The sequence below is a fragment of the Carassius carassius genome, chromosome 31 (assembly GCF_963082965.1).
Source record: "Carassius carassius chromosome 31, fCarCar2.1, whole genome shotgun sequence".
Lineage (NCBI taxonomy): Eukaryota > Metazoa > Chordata > Actinopteri > Cypriniformes > Cyprinidae > Carassius > Carassius carassius.
Genome location: NC_081785.1, coordinates 9,879,545 through 9,904,937, shown reverse-complemented (window position 1 = coordinate 9,904,937; position 25,393 = coordinate 9,879,545). Strand labels below are relative to the sequence as shown.

General features: G+C 37.8%; 2 protein-coding genes across 2 annotated transcripts; one reads left to right on the top strand and one right to left on the bottom strand.

The window, feature by feature from the left end:
- Window positions 1-5,241: 5,241 nt before the first annotated feature.
- Window positions 5,242-7,037, bottom strand: LOC132112057 (D(1C) dopamine receptor-like). The gene has a single exon (XM_059519650.1). The coding sequence runs from the start codon at window positions 6,870-6,872 to the stop codon at window positions 5,538-5,540; it is 1,335 nt and encodes a 444-aa protein (XP_059375633.1). The 5' UTR covers window positions 6,873-7,037; the 3' UTR covers window positions 5,242-5,537.
- A 4,673-nt stretch (window positions 7,038-11,710) lies between these two features.
- On the top strand, window positions 11,711-24,773 carry LOC132111498 (TBC1 domain family member 12-like). Its single transcript, XM_059518862.1, has 13 exons — window positions 11,711-12,981; window positions 15,268-15,394; window positions 17,150-17,253; window positions 17,921-18,003; window positions 18,202-18,319; window positions 18,405-18,511; window positions 18,670-18,750; window positions 20,310-20,404; window positions 22,428-22,499; window positions 22,589-22,717; window positions 23,012-23,121; window positions 23,814-24,072; window positions 24,249-24,773. Exons 1-13 carry the CDS (start codon window positions 11,975-11,977, stop codon window positions 24,327-24,329), a joined length of 2,373 nt encoding a protein of 790 aa, XP_059374845.1. The 5' UTR covers window positions 11,711-11,974; the 3' UTR covers window positions 24,330-24,773.
- Window positions 24,774-25,393: the final 620 nt, after the last annotated feature.

The window sequence follows — 25,393 nt, the reverse complement described above, 5'->3', positions numbered from 1 at the left end:
CACATGCATAGCCATTCAGAGTGAGCTAAATTCTAAAGATTTCATTGACAGATTATCAGCCATTCATAGTAATATGGAGGCACTGCCTACTGTCACATGACTTTTCACGTGCATTTATGTGTGTAAATATTAATTGCTATCCTAACAATTACTTTCTCGTCCCATTTAAAAAAAAAAAAAAAAAAAAAAAGTTTTGATGCATATGCTACATGCATGCTCTTACTGGATTATTTTTATAAGATGACTTACAAATTTTAAAACTTTGGAAATTATGTGACAGGTATTATAATAAAGCCATTTGAATTGAACTAAATGGTACAAAGGTGGGGGCAGAATTAAGACAGGAGAAATGAGAGAGGGGTATCAGTGACAGATAAAAAGAGACAAATTTTCCTCTAAAGGTCTGATTTACACACTAATGAGAAGACGTAGTCCGCTGGGTGATTGCAGTTTTGATGAGGCTCTTGAGGAGAGCAGTCCCAGAAGACTGAAAGCCTCTGGCTATCTGAAGCCTAGCTCCACAACCTTTCTTTATCCATTTTACACAGTAACTTAACCCTATGAACCTGGCCTGAATTGCCATCTTGAACTTAACAGAATTTTAAGACATTTAAGAAGTATTAAAATGCTTTTGTAATTGATTTTATAACTTAAAACTTGCCTTTATTTCACAAGCATAAATATTTGTATCTTTTACTCCTTTTTATGAATTGTTAATGTTAAAATGTTATGTAGAAACATCTAAATGGATCTAAAATGATTTTATTCTATTCAGAAATATTATTTAACGTATATTTTAAACAAATATGACAAATATGATAAATATAACAAATATTTAGACAATTTTTTTTTGCTGTATTATAATTTATGAAATAAACAGTGTTAATCTTATAGCTCTGCGTACGATTGCACTGCCATCTGTTCATCTCTGTACTGAGTCCAATGCAATTTGCTATTTTATTCTCAGACATTTATGTATTTTCCATTTTTAGAAAAGAACATTTGCTACACTGAAAGAGATTTCTTGTTTTAAAGGCACTTGTTGCTCTGAGAATGCAGTTTTTATGTGACGCAGCAGCGATATCATGCTGTTTCCTGAAGCACACTGATCCTATGCAGACATTCTGCACATCGCAACCCTTCAAAAACTACAGATGTGTTGTTTGTATCCTCAACAAACACTGCTGAATTCATAGAAGATGGTGCACCAATCAGAAATGTGTCTCAGGACTTGATTAAAAAATTCCTTGAGACAATAACATGAGAATTACTTTGCTCAGTCTGACATAAGCTCTCCGGGAAAAGGTGGTTTGAGGTCTTCTGGTTTGTTTATTTGTTTGTGCACAATGCATTTTGTGTTAAATGAACGGCAGGATTGTGTGTCTTTACCATTGGGAAAAGAGTGAGTTGATCAGTACATTAATTCATCTTCACACACGTAAGGAGGTTTTTCACACAGCCTGGAGCAGGTACAGTATATGGCCGCTTTGTTTCAGAATGATTATTACAATATAAATGAGGATTATTTCAATATCTGTGTCTTTTTCATACTCACTTGAGTAAATGATCTCTCTGCCTCACTCTTTTAATGATCTGCTGCAGATGTTGTGTGAGGTGGTCTCTTGCAGAGAAACTGACTGAAATGGTGAATGATATTGAATTTAAAATCATCCTCTTCTATTTGCAGCATAAACACAGTGGGTGGTTATTTGTGCTCAGAGCTGATCCTCCCTACATGCAAAATACCCAAGCTCCAAAACACCAGGGGGCCCCCTTGCTCTCAAAGATGATTTAATTTTAGCTTTATTTTTCAATTTGGCCAGCAGTTATGAAAACGGGAACGTTCATTTCTTTTATTGCAGTGCGATGTCGCCCTGCCTGCGTAAAAATCAGTCAAATCATGTAATGTGAATGTTGTACAGTCTTGCTCGAGACTAAAAAACGGGGCCCACAAAAAGGGCCAGAAGAAGTCTAGGATTGGCACTATTTGTGCCACTCATCTTTCTTTCATAAAGTCACATTCAGTATCAAAATACTCATCCACAGCGTGTTCAGTTCAGTAAAGAGTTCAGGTCAATAAGTCATGACTTAGGCTGTGGGATTGTGTCAGAGATTGTTTCAGCACTACTTCACTGGCTGCATAAATAAATTATTTATATTTTTATTGGTCAGGTATTTTTAAAGGTAAGTTGTTTTAGTGACCCAGGATTTCCCCTTTACAACCCCAAGACTCCCTCTGGATGCAACACTTCACCTTTTATTTATATATATATCCTATAAGCTCATTCAAATATTGATATGTGACATACATTTTTCTCAGGAATTGATAAAAAGCTGTTTGAAATGTACTGACTTTACATAAGAATAAGATTCCTTAATGAGTGTGGCCATCATCATTTGGCAGATTTCTTCTCTGTCTCTTTTTTCAGAAGAGTCTCTCACGTGACATTGCTAGTGCAGAATCTGGCTCTTTCTTGATTTAAAACCACATATTCAGTGTGTGGTTTGGGACTACAGCTGTAGAATTAAATTGCCACCATATATATATTTTTTGTGACATTTTTCAACAAACTTACTTAGCTATGTAAATGTGAGCATTCCATATAGACATCTACTGTTTTTATATACAGGTTATAAGTACTTTAACCTAACCCTCGCTTTTCTTTTACACATTTTTAATTTTCTTTTTCTTTTCTTTTTTTTTTGTACAAATGAGGGCATCTCCTTAAAAACACTTCTCTCATTCTCAGAGAGAATTCAACTGTTTTGTTTATGCTATTTAATTGAATTTGTTTGGTCATCAAATCATAAATGTGTTATGTAACTAATAAATTCTTATCAAATCAACTAAAGACATTTTGTTCAGAAAACTCTAGAATATTAATTTACAATCTTTACATTTACATATAGCCTAACTGTCTATTTGGTTTCTGAAGGAGAAAATATATTTTAAATCAAATATATCTTGTGATATAATTTTAAGAATAGTCCAGAAGAGTCACAGCATGATAAAGTTAGCAAATAGCAAAACAATAATCCTGAAGCAGCAACTGCTGAGTAATTTACTTGTGCTGCAATGCATCCTAGGAGCTTTTTGAAAACATTTTTTAGCAACATTCAATATGAAATTGTTTTTTTCTTTTTTCAGACAGCTCAGTTAGGCAAGTTTGGGAGTAAATGGTTGGTCTGATATATTTAGATCAAAAATTTATTTAGCATCTGTGAAAAGCATTAAGCTGGATAAAATGTAATGTATTTTATGTACAGTGCACTGTCATGTTACTACACACAGCTGTGTGTTCTGACCAGTGGGTAGGGCCACTGTGGTTTTTAGGGGTCTGTGTTGGTCAGGCTAGATTGAGGTTGCAGTGCGACTCAAAGTCTTTGTTCTGAGAAGATGAAACACTTCCTGAGCCAGCTGAAGCTCAGAGCAGCATCTTTTTATCAATATTTTTCTCTCTCTCTTTTCAATTGGTTTTGAAGAGCTTTTGAATACTCTCACAAGGCTGAAGAATTTCTGAGTGGAAGTAGGATGACAGTGAAAAGCAAAGCAACAGAAATTGCTTCATCTCTACACAGGTTCACTCTCTCACTCCGACACATAAAAAATAAATTGCTGGAAAATTGCTTAAAATTAGGGTCATAGGTATGATGAGTCTGATAGCTTCCTTTAGTTCTCTGTATCATGTGAGTCGCCATGTACAACCTTTTCAGTCTGTAATGAAAAACTTAAGTCATGTTGTATTATATTTTTGAGTCAAGGAATTAAAGAAACAGCACATCATCTTAAGATATTTAATTTTTCTTACTAATTTGCCAGTGTCTATAATAAAACATCTTATTGACCATTTGGATAAGAGACAGACAGTGCCCAAAATATTCATAATAGATTTTATGATTTATTGATATGTTGATGTTGTTTGTTCATTTTTTAAATGTAATTTCCAATCTGCCTACACAGTACACGTAATGATCATATTCTTGTTGTTTCCTTGTTTGTTCAAGGATGCTGTGCTGCAGTATTATATTCATGAACAGACCAGCAAACAATGTAAACTTAATATCTCCATACAATTATTATACAACATGATCAGTTTTACACAACAGGCTCTAAGGATGAGATTTCAGCTGCTACCATCTTAATGCCCAAATTCCTGTTTGTGGTACTCTGCATTTTACCATGAAAAACCCTTTGCCTATTCGTGATGTAATGCAATCTGGTTATGAAGTAGGTTAGAAACAGGGAGGAGATGAGACATAAATCATTCTGCCCATGTAAGGAATGACCTGGTTGCCTGTTTAACAATTACATTCAACCAGTATAAAATATGTTATTAAATGGCCTCAGAATACATCACCTCTAAATGTAGGCCTGTTTTCATGAAGACAAATTATAAAATTATATTTATGAGAAAATCCAAAGGGGTTTTGTACACTTTTATAGTCGGAATTTGTAACCTTAACCTGGATTTCTCAACTCTGAAAAGTATTTCACAAATTTTAAATATATGAATTTAATATCTAATGATTTGTGTGTGCTCTTTAACCCTAGAGTGCATACAGAGGATTAGTCACTGAAATAATGTTTCTTGTGGTTTCTAATGCCTGAAATTAGTTGTGTAGTTAAATAAGAATAAAGCAGGTGGACTGGAGAGTAAAGGAAAAGCAGACAAGAAGTGTCTAATGTGGATCTCAATTCAATGGGCTCCTATTGAAAACATCCCAGGTGGCACATGAGAGAATGCCAGTAGTGTGCAGAGCTGTAAGAAGGGTTGGCTACTTTGAGAAATCTAGAGTAGTATAGATTTTTTTTTCAGAAAGGTGCAAAGATATTGCTTATCCCGTCTGCAAGGATTATAGCTACATCATCTGCAAAAGTAGCCAGCAAATTGAAATTTCTCACATTAAAACACATATAATATAAAGGCAGAACATAACATACAAATACTCATACTGAATTTAATATTTTACTACATGTACATGGCAAGTGAACAAATAAAAAAATGAATAAACAAATTAATTTATTTAATTACGCTTAAAATGACAATAAAAATAGAATGCATTTTGTTTCGAGAAAACCTCTGAGGTCAATAAGGGTCATGTGGCCCACTTTATGCACTCCTGCAGTTTTGAGTTGATTATTCCTCCAGCGTCGAGGAATGAACAAATTCGCTTTCAAAATCTTTAGTGTGCTTATTGTGACTTTCAGATGGATAATTTGTAGGGCTTTTTGGCGCAAATCTCGTTTTACGTTTGTAAAACAAAACAACAATCACTTAAAAACAAGTAGGCTATGTTTTGCCGATGTAACGATTAATACTGTAGTCGCTTGAGCAGAGTTCTGGTGCTATACTTACCACCTTTTTTTGTGGGAGGCAAAAATGCTTTACTTTTTGGTTGTTTGATATCCTTTCTGATAATGCAGAATTAAACCTGTTCCGGATACTCTGCACTAACAAATAACACTAATAATTAGTTTTAGCTTCATGTGATGAGGTAAAAGCCTTGGATAAAAAAATAAAATAAAAAAAACGAAATCATTTATTAATAATTTGGCCTGGGATCCCCTCGCACTCCATGAGACCGGTGGAGGTGAATGGTGTTATAGTGTCCAGGGAAATCTCCCCGTCGCACTCAAACTGTCCTATGTTGGGTAAGAGCACGTTTTTGTGGTTGCGGGACACGTTCGAGGTAACCGAATCCTTATCAAACGAAAGACTGGGCTCTTTTCTAGGGTTCGGGATCTGAACGGCCAGCGGTTGCGCTTCCTTCTGAAGCGTCGTGTCGTGTTGATACGACACCAGCTCGTTACTGAAATTCACCGCCTCCACTGTGGTGCTGGGGAAAATTTTGTTGCAACCCAAAATCGAGGAGAACGCTTTCCTGAAGTCCGCGTTAAACGCATAAATAACAGGATTGAGGGAGGAATTGGCCCAGCCGAACCACACGAAGATGGTGAAGGTAGTGTCACTCACGCACTGGCAGAAGGGCACCATGCAGTTGAGCACGAAAAAGGGCAGCCAGCAGAACACAAAGACCCCCATAATGATCGAGAGTGTTTTTAAAACTTTGGTCTCTTTCTTGAAAGTGGTTTTCAGCGAGTTCTCGTTGGAGCAGTCGTTGGACTGGTGGTGGCTTTGCGCGTGCTCCGCTGCCCTTTCCAAAGAGGAGATCCTGCGGATTTGTGTTTGCGCAATACGGAATATCCTCGTGTACGTGGCGATCATGATGATTACGGGTATGTAGAAACTTATTAGCGAAGACGAGATGGCATACGTCCGGTTCAGATTGGCTTTGCAGTTGTCGCTGTAGTCGGTGCCGTTACCAGCCCCTGCGCCCTGGTCACCTTCCTCAGCCATGTGCCAATTGAGCTGGACCGGGATAAAAGAGATGAGGATGGACAGGGTCCACGCCACTCCGATCATCATGAAAGCCACCCGGTGGGTCATCTTGCGTTCGTAGCGGAACGGGCTCGCTATGGCCCAGTAGCGGTCCACGCTGATGATGCACAGGTTGAGGATGGACGCGGTGGAGCACATGATGTCAAAGGCGATCCAGATGCCGCAAAACCGGCCGAAGAGCCAAGTGCCCGCCACCGCGGATATCGCCTCCCATGGCATCACCAGGACGGCTACGAAGAGATCAGAAACGGCCAGAGAAATTACGAAAAAGTTGGTCACTTTGGAGCGGAGGTGCCTGAATTTGACCACGGCGGCACACACGAGCGTATTCCCTAGCAGCGTGGAGACGATGAGAAGGAAGAGCACGAAACCCAGCAGAGCGCGCACGCTGTTCTGTCCGTCTCCATCCTCTTGCGAACCGTGCGCGCGGTCCTGCGTGTGGTTTGTACCGTTTTCCATCTCTAAAAACATATCCGTAAGTAGCCTATTGCATCTGACCAAATCGCTTCATAATGGACAGTTACCTTCTTTTAGGATACGCTTCATGAGTGACAGGTCCGATATCCAGCTCTGTCCCATGTTGGCAAGTTGGGAAAACTGCGTCCGTTCCCGGTGCTGAGCGTGGAATGACCCACATTCATGCGCTGGTGTGTCTCGCTCGAGAAGTTCTCGCTTTGTGATTGGTTTATGTCCACACCGCTGAGTCAACATGCTTTCCCTCCGAATGAATATATAGTCACCAGTTAACCTGAAATCTAATTTCACCAGGTCTGCAGAAATTACATTCAGAAAGCATATGTAATAACATTTTACAAACGACAAGTAAACACAGAAATTTTGACAAATGGTAACAAATGAAAGTGCAAACAGATAGCGCAACAACAATTAATGTGCTATTTACACATTTAATAAGTATAATAATTTATAAGTTGCAAAGTTCTGCATGCTGTTGAATCCAAAATGACCACAGAAGGATTCAGTAATATTAAGAATTCAACTACATTTTTAATGAAATTAATAATTTTTACATATAACTTATAGTGCAACATGATTGACAGTAGTGCAATTAAGACTTTAGGTCGTGTTTAAATAAGTAAAAAAAGCTGCACTATTCTGTCATATGGGAACAGTGTTTGTGAATGGCAGCTGCATACGTGTCAAGGTGCATTTTCTTTGTTTTGGTTTTAGGTTTCCCAGTCTATTCACTGAGGAATTCCTCTTTATTTAACTGTCAAACGTGTTACTGGATACTGCACGATTTCTTCTGCAGTATAGTGCACTGAAATTGAATGATTGTTCAAAGTATTTAAAAAGTACCCACATAACCCAGTGAGAACATCATTTGTTTTATATGTATTTGAAGAGTGTGATTAATAATTAACTTTCCCCCCAAATTTGTTCCTTTACATTGCTAGACATTGAGAGAACTGAACTCATTAATGTTAATGCAATGCCTAAGAATAATGCATCTTAATGAATAAAATCCAGCTTTAATGTTATACCCAGGAAATAACAGCAGACATATTTAATTTACGAATGCTAAGCCAGAAGTCTACATTCTTCAAATATATGAATTTAATGTGAAATACATCCTATTTGAACCAAAGAAAGCCTACACAAGAAGGTCTCTTATGGATTTTAAATAACCATGCACCAATGCACCATAGACTTGTGTTAATTAAGGGGAACTCCAGCAACATAAATAATAAAAAAATTATATAGCACCTTTAAAAATTGCTTTCTCAAGGCGCTTTACATGAAAGCTTACATAAAGGTAAACACAACACTATGAGACAATATATTATAAATGTTAAAAAAAACAGCTAAAGAATTAACATCCCTACAATTGGGATAGAATTACATAGTTTTAGAGAATAAAATTCTAGCTGCTGATTTCTGCAAGTATTGCAATTTGTTAAGAGAGGATTTGGACACTCCAACAAGGAGTGCATTGCAATAATCAATTTGTGAGTAAACAAAATAACTAATCAATTTTTCAGCAACAGAAAAGGGCAACCTAGGCCAAATATGTGCAATATTTCTTAGATGAAAAAAGAAGGTCTTGACTGGGTGGTGTCAGATACACCAAGATTTTTTACTTTGTAGCTCTAGGGCAACACTATCAACTGATAGATCTATAGAAGCAGCATTTCGCAGCTGGTGGGGAGGAAAATGTTTAGACATCCACAACTTAATCTCAGAAATACATTTGGAAAGATGAGGAACATCCACAAATTGACCAGGTTGAGAATGTATGTAACTCTGAGTATCATCAGCATAGAAGTGGTAGCTGAGGTAAAGGGATCTTAAAAGCTGACCAAGAGGATACAAATAAATGCTAAAAAGCAGGGGACCAAGAACTGAACCCTGTGGGACATCAGTACAAACAGGATCCACACCAGATCTGAAACCATCCATAAAAACAAATTGACTGCATCCCATATAATATGACCAAACCAATCTAGGGCAGTCCTAGGTACACCAAAGACAGTTTCCAGTTGATTAAGTAAAAGCATGTGGTCAACAGTGTCTAAAACTGAACTAAGATTTAGTATGATAAGAATTGAGAGAGAGCCAGAATTAAAGTGATGTGACCCATACTCAGAACTCATGCTCTGCATTTAACCCATCCAAAGTGCACACACAACAGTGAACACACACCCAGAGCAGTGGGCAGACATTTATGCTGCAGCACCCGGGGAACAGTTGGGGGTTCAATGCCTTGCTCAAGGGCACCTGAGTCATGGTAATGCCTGCCCAAGACTCGAACCCACAATCTTAGTGACAGGAGTCAAACTCTCTAACCATTAGGCCGCAACATCCCTGAATCAGAAGCTAACAGTTAGTCATTAACAACTTTAACCATTGCTGTTTCACTGCTGTGCCATTTTCTTAAACCCAGATTGAAGGGGCTCAAACAGCTTATTGACCGTTAAATGGTTGTGTAATTGAGATGAAATAACACCCTCTAAAATTTTAGCAAGAAATGGAAGATGGGAAATTGGAAGAAAGATACTGAGATTGTTCGAATTACTATTTTGCTTTTTTTTTTTTTTTAAATATGGGAGTGATAGCAGCTGTTTTAAGTGCTGCTGGCACAACACCGGCCAAGGAGTCATTTATTATAAGAACAACAGGGCACAAGTAACCAAAACAGGATATGAATAAACTAAAAGGCAGGGGATCAAGTGGAAGCTTTTCATACAAGATACCTGTGCACAAAGAGAATAAGAGGTGACTAAGGGTGTACCGGAAAAACTTGGAAGAATAACTGTAGAAACATGAGGCCTAAAAGAACTTAGAATGTCTTTGTTATCAAAAATGTTATCAATTTTTAAACTGAAGAATTTAAGAAAATCCTTGCATGTCTGAACTGAAGGAGTTAGACTATACGAACCATCTACTTTAATATACAAATATGAAGACCTTGCAGTGTCAATTTCTGCTTTTACTGGCCCAAACAGGTTTTCCAAGCTTGATAAAAAAAACGGATAAGTCAGAACCATGCCATTTACACTCCAATTTGCGACATTCCACCTTCTTTGAGTGCAAATTGTCCTTAAACCAGGGAGCTGTATGTACAAAAGAGAAATTTCATGTTTAAATAGGTGCAAACATGTCCAAATTGGCAGCAAGAGCATTATTAAATAAAATAATTGTATGCTCAGAAGGGACAGAAGACAATTCATCCAGGCATGCATTGATTTGCATGGTCAACTGATTGTCATTTACAGAAAGACAAAGTACACGCAAGATGTGGTACCTACAAATGAAAAAGGTATGTTGAATGATCAAATGAATGATCAGATAGTCCAACATCTACAGTAGAGAGATTTGACACAAAAGCACTAAATCTAGTGTAAGACCTTTACAATGTGTTGGAACATTCACAAATTGTGTAAAGTTAAAACAGTCCAGCAGAGATAAAAAAAAAAGTTCTTGGCCAGAGCACAGTCTTTCTGATCAACATGTAGCCTATGTTAAGTTAACCAAGAATCTGAATTTTTGGAGAAAGGGAAGTGGAAGAGTCCAAAACCTACTCCAGTCAGTTGGTTAAAATGCAGGCCATCATCCCTTTTTGTGCCAAGTTTCAGTGAGAAACAGTAAATCCAGACCTTTGTCCGAAATGATATCCGACAAAGGCGAAGCCTTATTATTCTCAGAACAAGCATTAAATAATGCAGCATTTAGAGGGTTTGTTCCTGGTCTCACGGCACAGGAATTCCATCCCAGAAAGGACAGCATAATTAAGTTACCAAGGTCGACACCAGTGTGATATAGTCTTGTGCTCTATTGTGATGATAGTTTTTTTTTATTTTTTATTTTTTATGTGGATAATAGGAACAACATACATAAAGCATTTAACAATTGTAAAATCTTATAGCTACTGCAGATGTTTAGCTTTTAAATTGATTGATTTATTCTTGTTACGGATCCCTAAACCTATAAGGCTTGAGTAATGCCACCCTCTAGTGGTTATTTTGACTTTAGATAGATAGATAGATAGATAGATAGATAGATAGATAGATAGATAGATAGATAGATAGATAGATAGATAGATTTTTTTTGTTAGTTCTTGTAATTGCATAATTTTTATTATAATTTTATTATTAATTAATAATTTTTCATTTAAATTTTAATTATTTTAGTACATCAAATTAAACTAAAGTTAAATTCAATAAAAATTTCAAACGCTGCTCTGGAAACTAGCTAAAATACAATTATTGTTAAATATTTTATTTTATATCTGTTAATGTTTATTTTATTTCATGTAACTTTTTATGGTTTGATGTAAACGTTACGGAAATAAAAAATCACACGATGTAATACGAATAATGGGTATATATATATATATATATATATATATATATATACATACATATATATATATATTTATATATATATATATATATATATATATATATATATATATATATATATATATATATATATATATATATATATATAGTTCAAACAGTTTGGTGGTTGCCATTGACTTCCATAGTAGGGAAAAAACTATGGAACTCAATGGCAACCACCAACTGTTTGATTACCAGCAATCTTTAAAATATCTTCTTTAATGTTCAACATAAGAAAGCAACTCATACAGGTTTGGACAACATGAGGGTGAGGAAATGATGACATAATTTTTATTTTTGGGTGAACTATCCCTCTAAATAATATAAAACTCCAGTTTCTGTTCACGAAAGAAGATGACTGTGGGTGCTGCTTTGTGAATGTAGAGTGTCCTGCAGTTGCTCCAGCTGTCCGGTGGATGTCGCGTTAACTCCTGGAAATCCAATTTCCAATCTTTTGCTTGGAAGAGACACGCCAACACCTCATTCAAAATGGCCTCTAATAGCGACTACGCCGGACGTGGATCAAAATGTGCATAAACAACACCGAGCCGTTGCTTTACTCTTCATTCTTAACGCTACAAGCTTCGGAGGCGCGATGTCATGAATGTGCTGGACTGGCAGAATCGGCGGGGTACATAAGATGAGCGCTTGTTTTGCAGACAGCCCAGTCGAACCGCTGCAGCAGGGCTTCATCTGCCTTTCTGAACCACCGAAATGGAAAGAGTGGAGGATGCTGTTGATGAGCCGGGACTCGCACCGTCCGTCGATGTCAACGACAACCGGGAGGAGTGCAAACCACGCGTTTGCGGTTCAGACCCCGAAAGAGCACGGGAGGGTTCTGTTTACAGCTCGGCATATGCGAATCCGGGCGGTGCTGGACTACCCTCTCTCCCCCCGGTGGAGGTGGGGTACAGGGCCGGAGTATTAAACGGGTTTCCCGGAAAGCTGGAGGTGGATATGGTGTGTGTGAATGGAGAAGGAGGCGAGGGGGATCGGGTTACAGGGACTTCCGAAGCTGAGTGCTGGAATAAATCTGACAGAAACTATTTAAATTCACAACCGAAGTCTGCAGTGTCATTTATGGGTATAAACTCGCTGAATATGAAGATGCCTAATGGAGATGTTATCCATGAACACATGGATCTTGATCCGACTCATTTGAGGTGTTTGGATTATGCAGAAGGATTCAAAAGGAAGGTGACTGCTTTAGACCAAGGTGTGAAAGTGGGTAATGGGGGGTTGTTGATTGTGAACAGTTATGACACCCTGTCTCAAGTCCCCTTTAGAGCAGTGGGTGGTCTTCTTTCTCCAGAAAGCTGTGTCTTTGTTCATCAAAGCGACAGTGTCCTCTCCACGGGGAGGTCATGTGCCACTGCTGAGAGCTCAGAGGAGACCCTGTCAGACCTCAGTGCCAAGCTGTCCTTTTCTCCCCTGGCAGAAAACACCAGCGATTACACAGAGACCGAACCGAGCCCAGAGGAGGATTTCAGTGACACGGGCCCTCCTCCCTTCAGGCCCCAGAACCTCCGGACTAACTCTGGTCACACAGTCTCCCTCAGCTGTGATGCCACTCCTCTGAGCCCCGGGGATGATGGGTATTTTGGAGCATTCGAGGGCAGCCGGCGGAAGAGCGCTCCGGACAGGGTCGCTGTGGACCCTGATGCCTCATACGACCAGACACTTGGCACTAAGAGGCAGGGCATTGCTGAGTTCCTGACCAGGTAGAGAAAGTTGTGTGCAAGTCCCTTGAGTTGCAGTGAACCTCATTTTAAAATTTCAACCCTCTATGCACAACTTGGCAACATAATCGCCATTGGCTAGTACATTTTTTTTTGTTTACTTGCCAGACTGATACACACACGCATATATATATATGATTCCACCAAATCAGTTTATCTTTGTAAAATGGCACAGCTTCTTAAATCTTAGCTTCTTAATCAGTCAATCAAGCATTATATTATGATAGTTAAGCTGTATTTAGTGATAGAACTCCAGTGATAAGACCTAAAATTGGTAACCATGTATGAAAGCATATTTGTCATTTTAACCGAACTTGGGACTGGTGGTAATACTTAAGATATTGTTGATCATCCAAGGTTTCTGTAAAAATAATAGTAATATGTAATTGTAAATTTTTATGAAAAGATATTACCACTACTAATTCTACTAATATTAATACAACGCACTAAGGATTGATGAGCTGCTGGGTTCATGAATAATATCACGTTGTTAGTGCTCGCTTGAACTGATTTGCTGAAATCAAAACAGGGACGGTAATATTATCATTATTAATATAATAAGAAACCAGCATATCTTCTGCTTTTTCTTAAAAGCTGAATAATTCTAAATTAACTTTCATGTTATTTTGACCGGAAAATACAGCAAAGAATATGGTTTACATGTCGCACGTCAATTCTGCATGGTATGTAACACCAGTGTTGCAAAGTCTGCGGTTTTCCCACAGAATTGGGCTACTTTATAGTGTCAGCCTCAGTTGTCATTCCCACGGACCGTTGGCTGAACGTCTGAAGCATAGGGCACACAGTACTTCCGGGGGGTGAACAAAGTAGTGAATTGATGTGCTTTTGTAAGTAAAATATCCATATTCAAAATATAATAATCACTTGAATCTAGCTTGCGCTCACGGTTGTAAACAAATTAGTTCTGGGGGAATGATGTATGAGGTCAGCTTTTTTCAACCACCGGAGCCGTGTGAGACACTTTTTTTTCATGGATGGGTGCTTTTAAAATCTTTTGGACTGAAGCAATGCAACACCCGCTGACTGTAATGATAGAGCTTGAAAGATCAAAGACAAATTTTAATTTCAATATTCATTTGAAATATGAAAGTCATATACACCTAGGATGCCTCGGGGGTGAGTAAAACACAGCCCAATTTGAATTTTTGGGTGAACTAACCCTGTAAGTTAAATTGAAAAAGTACCGATCACCACATCAGACTTGTTCCTTAAACCTTTTTCTTGAATTATTGAAATTTTTTTTCTCCAAATATTATCTACGTTTTTTAATTGAACAGTTGAGCTGCCTGTGAAGAAGCTCTTTATCGTTTTAGAGCAAAAAGTCAAAGTCAAATACAATTTAAAATAACGTTTTGTCATCTCAGTCTTACATGGAGACAAAATTCAGCATCAGAACCAAACCGCATGATATCAGACAGACTTCATATCTGATTTGTTTCCGTTACGTTTGGGTCTAAATCACCTTATTGCACCAGTAATGCAATACCAGAGTTCAGAGGGAGTCCTCTTCCCAGGAGCTTTGGTCTCTGCAAAGACCTACATAGACTTTTAGCCTAGAAAAAAACACACACACACAGAGGAATTTTAATGTCAGCTTTTATGAGTTTGGCTTCGTGGTGTTCTGCTGCTGAGACTTTGTTTCTGCTCACTCAGTATCTTCAGTTGCTTTTTTTTTTTTTTTTTTTTACAGCAACAAACTTCTCTTTTCCAGCTCTACCATACAACATAACAAATCTTCCTTTGTCACACTTTCTTTTAGTCTGTCTCCCTCACTATTGTGTGTGCATCCTATCCATCTCTCTCAGCACAGTATTGACCTGCCGCACTGGCTTTGTGTAATTAAGACAGCTTTATATTGATTGTCCCATCAGAAAGCATGTTCAGAGATTTAATGAACTTCTCTCCGTTCTACACAGCAGGGTCTGCTCATTAGCTGTGTGTTTGTGTAAAGTGCACCTGTGACTGTGACTCGATGCTGGTGCTGCTGTATCACCACGAGCACTATGAAATCCCTGTGTTAAGCGCATTAAATCCTTAGACCTGAGCTGTCCTAGATCTTAATTCCCTATGGTCATAGTCTGAACTTAAGTTTAATGCTTGTCATATTTTAGCCTCTTATTTCACAGGCTATGAGGACTTAATGAACTCTTTTGGAATCTCTCTCTTTTATTCTTATAAGATGATGTGGCATGTGTTTTTGAATAGTCCCTCTTTTGGTCTCTCTTCCTGTCTTGTCTGTTTTCAAAGGAGTTTGTTTTCCTGGAAGCCCAAAGAGTCAAAGGGCGCAGCATCTCACAGTGTTCCAGGATGGAAGCTGTTTGGGAAAATTCCACTGCGGGACAACCCTCTGAAAAACTCTAGAACCGTACAACAGGTAAGGTTTAAAGGAATGACATTTTCTAAATTTTGAATTATTTTTATTTACTCACTCATGTTTCAAACTGGTCTGATTTGCTTTTTTGTGGAACATTAAGTATATAAGCCATTTTAAAATGTATCACTCTGAATTTGATTTTTTTTATTGTTCATGCTTATTTACATCATAACATTATGATTTTGTGTTGCCTATATCAACATTTTAGAAGTATAGTAAAATAGAGTAAAAGCAGTTATGTTGTAAAATATTAGTAAAATTTAAAACAACTGTTTCTGTTTTAATCTATTTAAAAAAATACATTTATTCCTCTGATGCCAAAACTGAATTTTCAGCAGGCATTAATTCAGTTTTCAGTGACAAGGGATCCTCCAGAAATCTTAATAATATGCTCAAAAACATTTCTTCTTATGACGAATGTTGAAAATAGTTTAATATTTAGCTTTTACTTAATATTTTTGTGGAAACCATTGTATATTTGTTGTTCAAAAGAACAGAAAATATTTTAAATAAAATTCTTGTAACATTATGAATGTCTTTACTGTAAATCATTATTTTGCATTCTCATTATTTTGTATTCTAAATAAACATATTATTTATTTATAAAATCGTATTGACCCTAATCCTAAATATATTTACCATACACACAACACACATCCATATACATATATATGTATATGTGTGTGTGTGTGTGTGTGTGTGTGTATGTACAGTATATATATAAATTATGACATAGTTTTCCTATTTGGGTGAATATTTCCTTAAAGAGTGTATAACCCAAGAAACAGTAGCACTGTTTCCATGACCAGAAACACTGAAGTTCATACCCTTATTTGTGCAGAGAAAATATAGCAAACCAGTATCTGCTGTAGAGGGTTAGGGAAAGGGCGAGAAAGAGGAGGAAGAAAAAACAAAAGAGACCGAGTCTGTGAAATAAATAAGGATTGAAATTACTGCTGGAAACTCAGCGTAATTTTGTGTGTCAGTCAGGAGAGAGAATTGTGTGTGGGGCTAGCTTGGACATTATGTGTGTGTGTGTGCAGCTGGCTTTACTTTTGTCCTTCATTAAATGATGACTGAGCGGTGTTGTTTTCAGCTCTGGATTTGCGCTTCGTTCGCCCTCCACACTCTGCAGGTGTCTCTCTGTATTCCAGAGAAAGACCTCAGATGAACTCGAGCTTCAGATCCTCCTCTTTTCTATAAGGATTGTTGTTTCTTAAATTAAGTGTATTAAAAGTACATATAACATCTAAACACAGTTAACAGAATTCTTACTGACCGTGTCTGTGTATTTATGTACTTTAACCTTTTAACATCATATAATGTCTTTCAACAGCATGGTTACATTAAGTTTCTAATGCTTCACATAAAATGTGCAAGGATGTCTTTTTTTGTTGCAAAGTCTGACTAACAGACCTAAATAATGAGTTTGTGGCTTTGTCCAGTATGTATACACATAAATTGAACCACAGCCTTGATGTTTGTGCCATTACTATGTGAATGTAAATGTTTTATTTCCCTGGTTGGCCTGTATTGGAATCTTGCTGTTTGTGGTTCAGTTATAATATGGGTTAACATTAAGGCCATTGCCTTTGGCTCTTTCACTCTTAGCATGTGGGAATCTCATGACCAAAGTATACCTCCTCCGGATATGTGTGGCAGCTGAGAAATTGTAGACACAGACCTGCTGTAATCTCATAATGACTATTGTGACTATAGTGACTTTTTAATAATGATTTTTAATGTTTTTTTAAGGAGTATGAGTCAGGGCCACCCACTCACCTTCAGCCAATGAGACGCAAGAATCTGGAGTTTGAGCCTTTGTCCACAACTGCTCTTATTCTGGAAGACAGGCCTCCGTAAGTGTGAAACATGAACTACAGGTCCCATAATGCACTGCTTCGTGTGCTGCAAGCTTCCATTTAATCAAATATTTACCCAAATTCCCTGGGCACTGCTGGTGAAACTCAAGCCGTCATGCCAAATGTGTGCATATAAACCTGAAAAGCAGGTTTTGTGACCAATATTCTCATAATTGTATCAGAACATTATGTGCTTTGCGTAGTTGTTAATTGAAAATTGGCTTTTTGTATAATTATTGTTGGACCCAGAGGTGTAACCAGGTAGATTTCACACCTGAATGAGATGGTTGTAATGTAAAAATTTAACACCCCAAAACAACTTACTGGAGTTGTACCAATGAAAACATGGACAAATCTTTTCTTGAAATCTTGAACGCGTTTCAGAAAGTTCTCGTTATATATAACTGATGATCAGTTTTTATGTGTAAAGCAGAGATTGTCCCTAGTTTCCTGTTTTTAGTTTCATGCAGCAGATTTGGTTTTGTTATTCAATTTACAATAAATGTACAATTCTATTAAAAAAAAAAATTTTTTTTTTTAATTTCTTCATTTAAATTAAATTTTTGATCAAATAAGAGCAGCCTTGCATCAGAGACTTCTTAGTGCATATTTGGGTGAAGGTTTTTTGTGTTTATGTTGGTTCAAAGACTTCTTGTATTTTTAGGAACCTGCCAGCTAAATCAGAAGAGGAATCTCAGAGACACCGGCAAGAATACAGTGAGATGGTTGCAGGGGCCAAGAGAAGGGGTGAGTAACGTGTCTCTTTTTGCAGACATTTATTAGTGTATTTGCAATTATAATGACATTTGACACTTGATCTGTTATCCATACGCCCCTGTGTTAAACCCCCTCACACAGCTGCCCCTCTCACACAAACACAAATTGTTGTCGCATTAATGTTGCTGCTTATGCGCACACACAATATCTTGGTCTTCTTTTGCTTAGAGATGAAAGAAGCACAGAAGAAAAAACGTCAAATGAAGGAGCGATACCGACAGGAGGAGAACATCGCCAATGCCATGGTGATCTGGAACATGGAAGTCCTGCCTAATTGGGAAAGCATGTAAGTGTCCCATCCATATATATCCATATAAGTGGATTTATTCATGCCTTTTAATGTAATGATGTGCTCTGTTGCTATGACAAAGGCGTAACACACGGCGTGTACGAGACCTCTGGTGGCAGGGCGTCCCGCCCAGCGTCCGCGGGAAGGTCTGGATCCTCGCCATCGGAAATGAGCTCAACATCACCCCAGGTAACTGTGGTGATTGGTTTGGTTTGTCTTGATCATCTGTGGCCCTCTGGCCGTGTGTAACATCAGTCTGACACAAACAAACACAGATGGAAGTGTTTTGACAGGGAAGCAGTTGTTGCATTTGTCACAGCAGTTGTGCTTGTGTCTTTGTGTTTTAGAGCTGTATGAGATCTTCCTGTCCAGAGCCAAAGAGAAGTGGAGGAGCTTCAGTGAGATGAGTTCAGTTAATGAAAATGAAGGTCTGTTTGTTCTTTTTGTGCTTTTCACTAACCTGTCTGCGAACTAATCTACATCACAGAATGAAGTAATCAAATAATCCTTTCTTTGAAAGTGAAAGTGAATCCAGATTGAGGTGAATAAGAGTGTGTTTACATTGCCAGTGTGTGTGTTGGTGTCAGGTGCTGGTTTCCATTAAAAGCAGCCTGAACTGCATCACACAATATCAATAAACCAGAAACATATCAACAACATATCCATTAGGGCTGCTCGATTAAGGCACAAATCATAATCACGATTATTTTGGTCAATATTGTAATCACGATTATTTAACACAATTATGAGGGGGCCATATGACCAAAACTTTATTTGAGTGATTTATTTTAAGAAAGTGATACATATCAAATATGTATTTTCTGTAATTATGGTTGCTATGACATCTACACCGTAGAGACCAGCGGAATTTCAAACAAACAAACAAAAATTCCACAAAATTAGTGAAAATTACTGAAAATAATTAAACTGTCAATAATAAAAAGTCAAAGAACAAATACAATAGACTAAAAAGAAACAAATAAAACAAACTGTGCTTTAATGTTTATTTTATGCAAGTATCAAGCAGTTTACAGCCTATTACAGAAATTAATATTCAAATGTAAAATAAAACGGCAGTCTTCACTGTAAGAATTTAACTTTTTTGTTTCTTAAAGCTACAAAAGTCCTTCAGTCAAGAGCAGTGTGTGATTTATAAATTTGTCTTTTGTTGTTTGATTAATAAGCACACAGTCGCAGCAGGAAAATAGCCCGCTGTTACTTTAAGAGCCGCACGGATCCAAATTACCGTAACACATGTATTTTCATTCAACTCTTTACGTTCATTTATTACATGACCGACGAAGGTATATATGAATAATCACTAAGCGCAGCATTTTGACACATTTTTGCGTGTATTTGACCATTTAGGCGCGCACCTTGAGCTAAACGATGACTTTACATGTCCGTGTTCCATCTCTAAGCGCATATCTCTTCCCGAGGAGCAGCGAAAGTTCTCTTTCATGCTTTTAAAAACATGAATAAATATACTTTTATAAATAAAGCATGTCCCATTATGCAAATGTCATGTAGCATGTTTTACTGATTTGAACGGGAAATTGGGCTTTTATGGAGGAAGGAAAGCACAGCGCTGCAAAAAAGGGAGCAGAATGGGGCGCAATAATCATTTAATCTCTACTCTAAACAAAGTCAATACTGTAAAGAAATATGCTCTTTATGAGCCATTATAGACGTTTTGCATACTGCCTTGTCTCATGATTTGCAAGTATCAAGTTCTGAAGGATTGTGTGACACTGAAGAACACTATGAAAATAAATTACAATTTAAACGATATTAAAATAGAAAAAGATATTTTAAATTGTACAAATATTTCACTGTTACTTTTTTTTTAATTGTATCAAACAAATGCAGGCTAGTTGAGATAAGGGACTTCTTGGAGAATAAGAGGGGGAAAAATATAGATTTTCTTTTTAGCTCTGTCAACCAGCTATAGCCTGACTGATGACTTTATCTGGTTTTAATTGATTAGAATGTGGAGTGTCACTGGCAGACAGAGAGTCGAGTCTGGATTTAATCAAGCTGGATATTTCCAGAACTTTCCCCTCTCTCTACATATTCCAGAAGGTAATAACAAGTGTTTTGGTGCTGAAATTATATACCGTATTTTCCGGCCTATAAGTCGCACTTTTTTTCATAGTTTGGCTGGTCCTGCGACTTATAGTCAGGTGTGACTTATTTATCAAAATTAATTTGACATGAACCAAGAGAAATGAACTAAGAGACATGAACCAAGAGAAAACATTACTGTCTACAGCCGCGAGAGGGCACTCTATGCTGCTCAGTGCTCCTGTAGTATACAGTCGTGGCCAAAAGTTTTGAGAATTACATAAATATTAGTTTTCAAAACGTTTGCTGCAAAACTGCTTTTAGATTTTTGTTTCAGTTGTTTCTGTGATGTACTGAAATATAATTACAAGCACTTCATACGTTTCAAAGGCTTTTATCGACAATTACATGACATTTATGCAAAGAGTCAGTATTTGCAGTGTTGGCCCTTCTTTTTCAGGACCTCTGCAATTCGACTGGGCATGCTCTCAATCAACTTCTGGGACAAATCCTGACTGATAGCAACCCATTCTTTCATAATCATTTCTTGGAGTTTGTCAGAATTAGTGGGTTTTTGTTTGTCCACCCGCCTCTTGAGGATTGACCACAAGTTCTCAATGGGATTAAGATCTGGGGAGTTTCCAGGCCATGGACCCAAAATTTCAACATTCTGGTCCCCGAGCCACTTAGTTATCACTTTTGCCTTATGGCACGGTGCTCCATCGTGCTGGAAAATGCATTGTTTTTCACCAAACTGTTGTTGGATTGTTGGAAGAAGTTGCTGTTGGAGGGTGTTTTGGTACCATTCTTTATTCATGGCTGTGTTTTTGGGCAGAATTGTAAGTGAGCCCACTCCCTTGGATGAGAAGCAACCCCACACATGAATGGTGTCAGGATGCTTTACTGTTGGCATGACACAGGACTGATGGTAGCGCTCACCTTTTCTTCTCCGGACAAGCCTTTTTCCAGATTTTTCCAGAACAATCGGAAAGGGGCTTCATCGGAGAATATGACTTTACCCCAGTCCTCAGCAGTCCATTCACTATACTTTCTGCAGAAGATCAATCTGTCCCTGATGTTTTTTTGGAGAGAAGTGGCATCTTTGCTGCCCTTCTTGACACCAGGCCATCTTCCAAAAGTCTTGGCCTCACTGTGCGTGCAGATGCGCTCACACCTGCCTGCTGCCATTCCTGAGCAAGCTCTGCAATTCTGAATTCTGAATCCTCTTTAGGAGACAATCCTGGCGCTTGCTGGACTTTCTTGGACGCCCTGAAGCCGCCGCCTTCAAGAATTGAACCTCTTTCCCTGAAGTTCGTGATGATCCTATAAATTGTTGATTTAGGTGCAATCTTAGTAGCCACAATATCCTTGCCTGTGAAGCCATTTTTATGCAACGCAATGATGGCTGTACGCATTTCTTTGCAGGTCACCATGGTTAACAATGGAAGAACAATGATTTCAAGCATCACCCTCCTTTAAACAAGTCAAGTCTGCCATTCTAACCCAATAAGCCTGACATAATGATCTCCAGCCTTGTGCTCGTCAACATTCTCACCTGAGTTAACAAGACGATTACTTAAATTATCTCAGCAGGTCCTTTAATGACAGCAATGAAATGCAGTGGAAAGGTTTTTTGGGGATTAAGTTAATTTTCATGGCAAAGAAGGACTATGCAATTCATCTGATCACTCTTCATAACATTCTGAAGTATATGCAAATTGCTATTATAAAAACTTAAGCAGCAACTTTTCCCATTTCCAATATTTATGTAATTCTCAAAACTTTTGGCCACGACTGTACACTGAAAACATAGAGCGCCCTCTCGCGGCTGTAGACGGTAATGTTTTCTCTTGGTTCTAAATAAATGCGACTTCTAGTCCAGTGCGACTTATATATGTTTTTTTCCTCATCATGACGTATTTTTTGACTGATGCGACTTATACTCAGGTGCGACTTATAGTACGAAAAATACAGTAATAATATTGTCTGTTTTTATATTGTTTCCATTATGACCAATTTTTCCCCTCTCTCTTTCTATCAGGGTGGACCATATCATGATATATTGCACAGTTTGTTGGGGGCGTACACGTGTTACAGACCTGATGTTGGCTATGTAAGTACCATCGTGGATGACATGAATGAATCATCCCGGTTCAGGGATTTCCTTCATTTAGTGTTTGACATGTATGTGGCATGTTTCAGGTTCAGGGGATGTCCTTCATTGCTGCTGTTCTAATTCTGAATTTGGAGGAAGCCGATGCCTTCATTGCCTTTGCCAACCTCCTTAACAAACCATGCCAGATGGCCTTCTTCAGAGTGGACCATGACCTGGTACACACATCAAATATATTTGTAGTAGACCTGCTACAGCACCTACATTAGCTCTTAAAATAGAGGGAGCGTTGTGTCTGCGTTTCAATCAGCATTTATTCCAACCATCTGTTGACCCACTTAAAGATTTAATTTGCCAGAGAAACTCGGGAGTAAAAAAACTCTGAACCTAGAACTCCCAAAAGTCACTATCTGCTGACAAACATTCCTTTCATCTTACACACTCGATGTTGTGCTTTTGGTCATGCTTGAGTTCTGCTCTATACTGAAGTGATACTTTTGTTTTTCTCCAAGATGCTGAAGTATTTTGCAGCATTTGAGGTGTTTTTTGAGGAGAACCTTCCCAAACTATTCCAGCACTTTCAGAACAACAGCTTGACGCCTGATTTTTACCTCATAGACTGGTAAATCTGCTCTTAAAGTCTCTCTTCCTGCTGTTTGTTCATTCCTCTACTCTCTGTATTTCTTTTCCTTGTTTGTATTGAAATCAGAGAGGAGAGATTCATAAATAGTTTTCCTCCAGTAGCTCTTTATTGCCCCCTAGCGCTGCTTTTATGCTCTCCTGTGAGGGGAAATTCATTCATTTTTCTCTTAAATAAAGGAAGCTTTAGGCAAGTTTAGCGTGGCTGAATCTAATTAATAGTGTTGGGAAACAAGAACCGGATCCATTTAATAATTTAAATTCTGGAAACAACCAGACAAGTGCAGTCTAATTCCCAAACGAATGACTTTGATGTCACCTGATTCTTTATAAAACATTCTAATATGCTATATACTATCCTTCTGAATTTATCAAACCGTTTTGATACTAAATATTTTTATGGTAATGGTAATAAATAAAAAAAATTCCAGGAAAAGTTTGTTTAGGCTAGTTACTGGATTACATGTTTTCTGCCTATAAAAAAGACTTTCTATGTTATTATTAATAGATATTTTCATTTTTTTTCTTCAATACTGTGAATTGAATTGTTATTGGAACCTTTTAATAATGGTTAAATTCCTTACAGTTTCCATCTGCAAAAACAAAGAGCATCTGAGTATTTGTATCACTTCAAGCAGAATTCTCTCTTCCCACTTTTATCTGCCCTGCTCTCAGGATCTTCACTCTGTACAGCAAGTCGTTACCGCTGGATGTGGCATGTCGTGTTTGGGATGTGTTTTGCCGAGATGGAGAGGAGGCGTTATTCCGAACAGGACTGGGAATTCTGAGACTGTACCAGGATGTTCTACTGCAGATGGATTTCATCCACAGTGCACAGTTCCTTTCTCGGCTGCCTGAAAACACTCCTGCACACACACTCTTCTCCTGCATCGCAAACACACAGATGATCAGTAACAACCGCCGGTGGAACCAGGTGAGATGAAATCAAATGATAAATGCATGTTTAAATGTTTCCAAGCTAGATTTAATATGATCTTTGTACAACAAAAAGAAAATGCCTGTTTTAATAAAAATGAAAGACATAAGTCTAAAGTTACAGAAACTTAAATGGGCTTCTTCTCTCTTCTTTTTTTTTTCTCCATCCTGCAGGTCTTTTCTGCTCTGATTAAAGATGGACTCAAAGAAACTGACAAAAGCAGCAGCAGCAACAGTCCTGCCTTAAGAAGCTAACAACTGACTCGCTCCCAGAGGAAGTGATGATGTTTCTTAGACTCTGGAGAGACGCCGGTCATCACTCGGCAGTATGACCCCAACGTCTCAGGCTCAGCCCGATGTGCTGAATGTCCCGTTTGAAGTATCTCCTAATGGACCTGTGTCCTGTTGAAGGGACATTTCTTCACTTGCACTCGCAAGCCTGTTTATGTGTGTGTTTGTGTAAGAATGAGCCTGAGAATAAGAGATATGTGAGTCAGGAGACTGTATAATGTGCCAACTTTGTCAATGTTACTTTTGTAATGTTGTGACTAGAAGCATTTACACACACAAACATAAAGAGGTCAATGCCACATTATTTGAACACTCCTTTGGTTGATGTGAACCAGAGGTAGGCCCTCTGTTATATGCACACACAAAATATAAACCTGCAGTAGCCTTTCATTAGCACATACCAAATCTGTCTCTCCATTTATCTGAATTCACTGTTTGCTAACATATTTGCCACTGACAGAAAACATAGAGCCATTCAACTCTGCGACCATCCTCCGTATGTCCCCAAAACACACAGACGTAGAGCCAAAGTTAATAGAAGAGCATAGAACAATCTCTATAAACAGGTGCTGTAAGATATTAGCAGTCCAGATTTTGTGCTCCACTTGACAAAATAATTGGCTATATTAATTTAAATAAAAGGTTTGAACACACTTATATAACACATGTACACACATTAACCAACCAGCAGCAAACAAGATTTTTTTTGCACGTTCTACTACACTCCAAATGAATGAAACTTTATATTTCCAGATTTTTTTTTTCAGTAATTTAATGTCTGTTTTTATTATTATTATTATTTAAGGATTATTTCTATTGGTTTTTTCCCTTTTTTTAATCTTCGTCACTGTTGTACAGTTTTCTTATGGAAAAGTTATTGTACATTCCGGGTATGAGGGCTCTAATGTAGATGTGGAAAAATCCCAGTATTGGAGACCTGCTGTCTTCCTGTATTTTTTTTTTCATCTTGTAAAATTGAATGTTGCTTAGAAGTTTATTAGAAGGTACAAACCAGACATGGGGCCAGC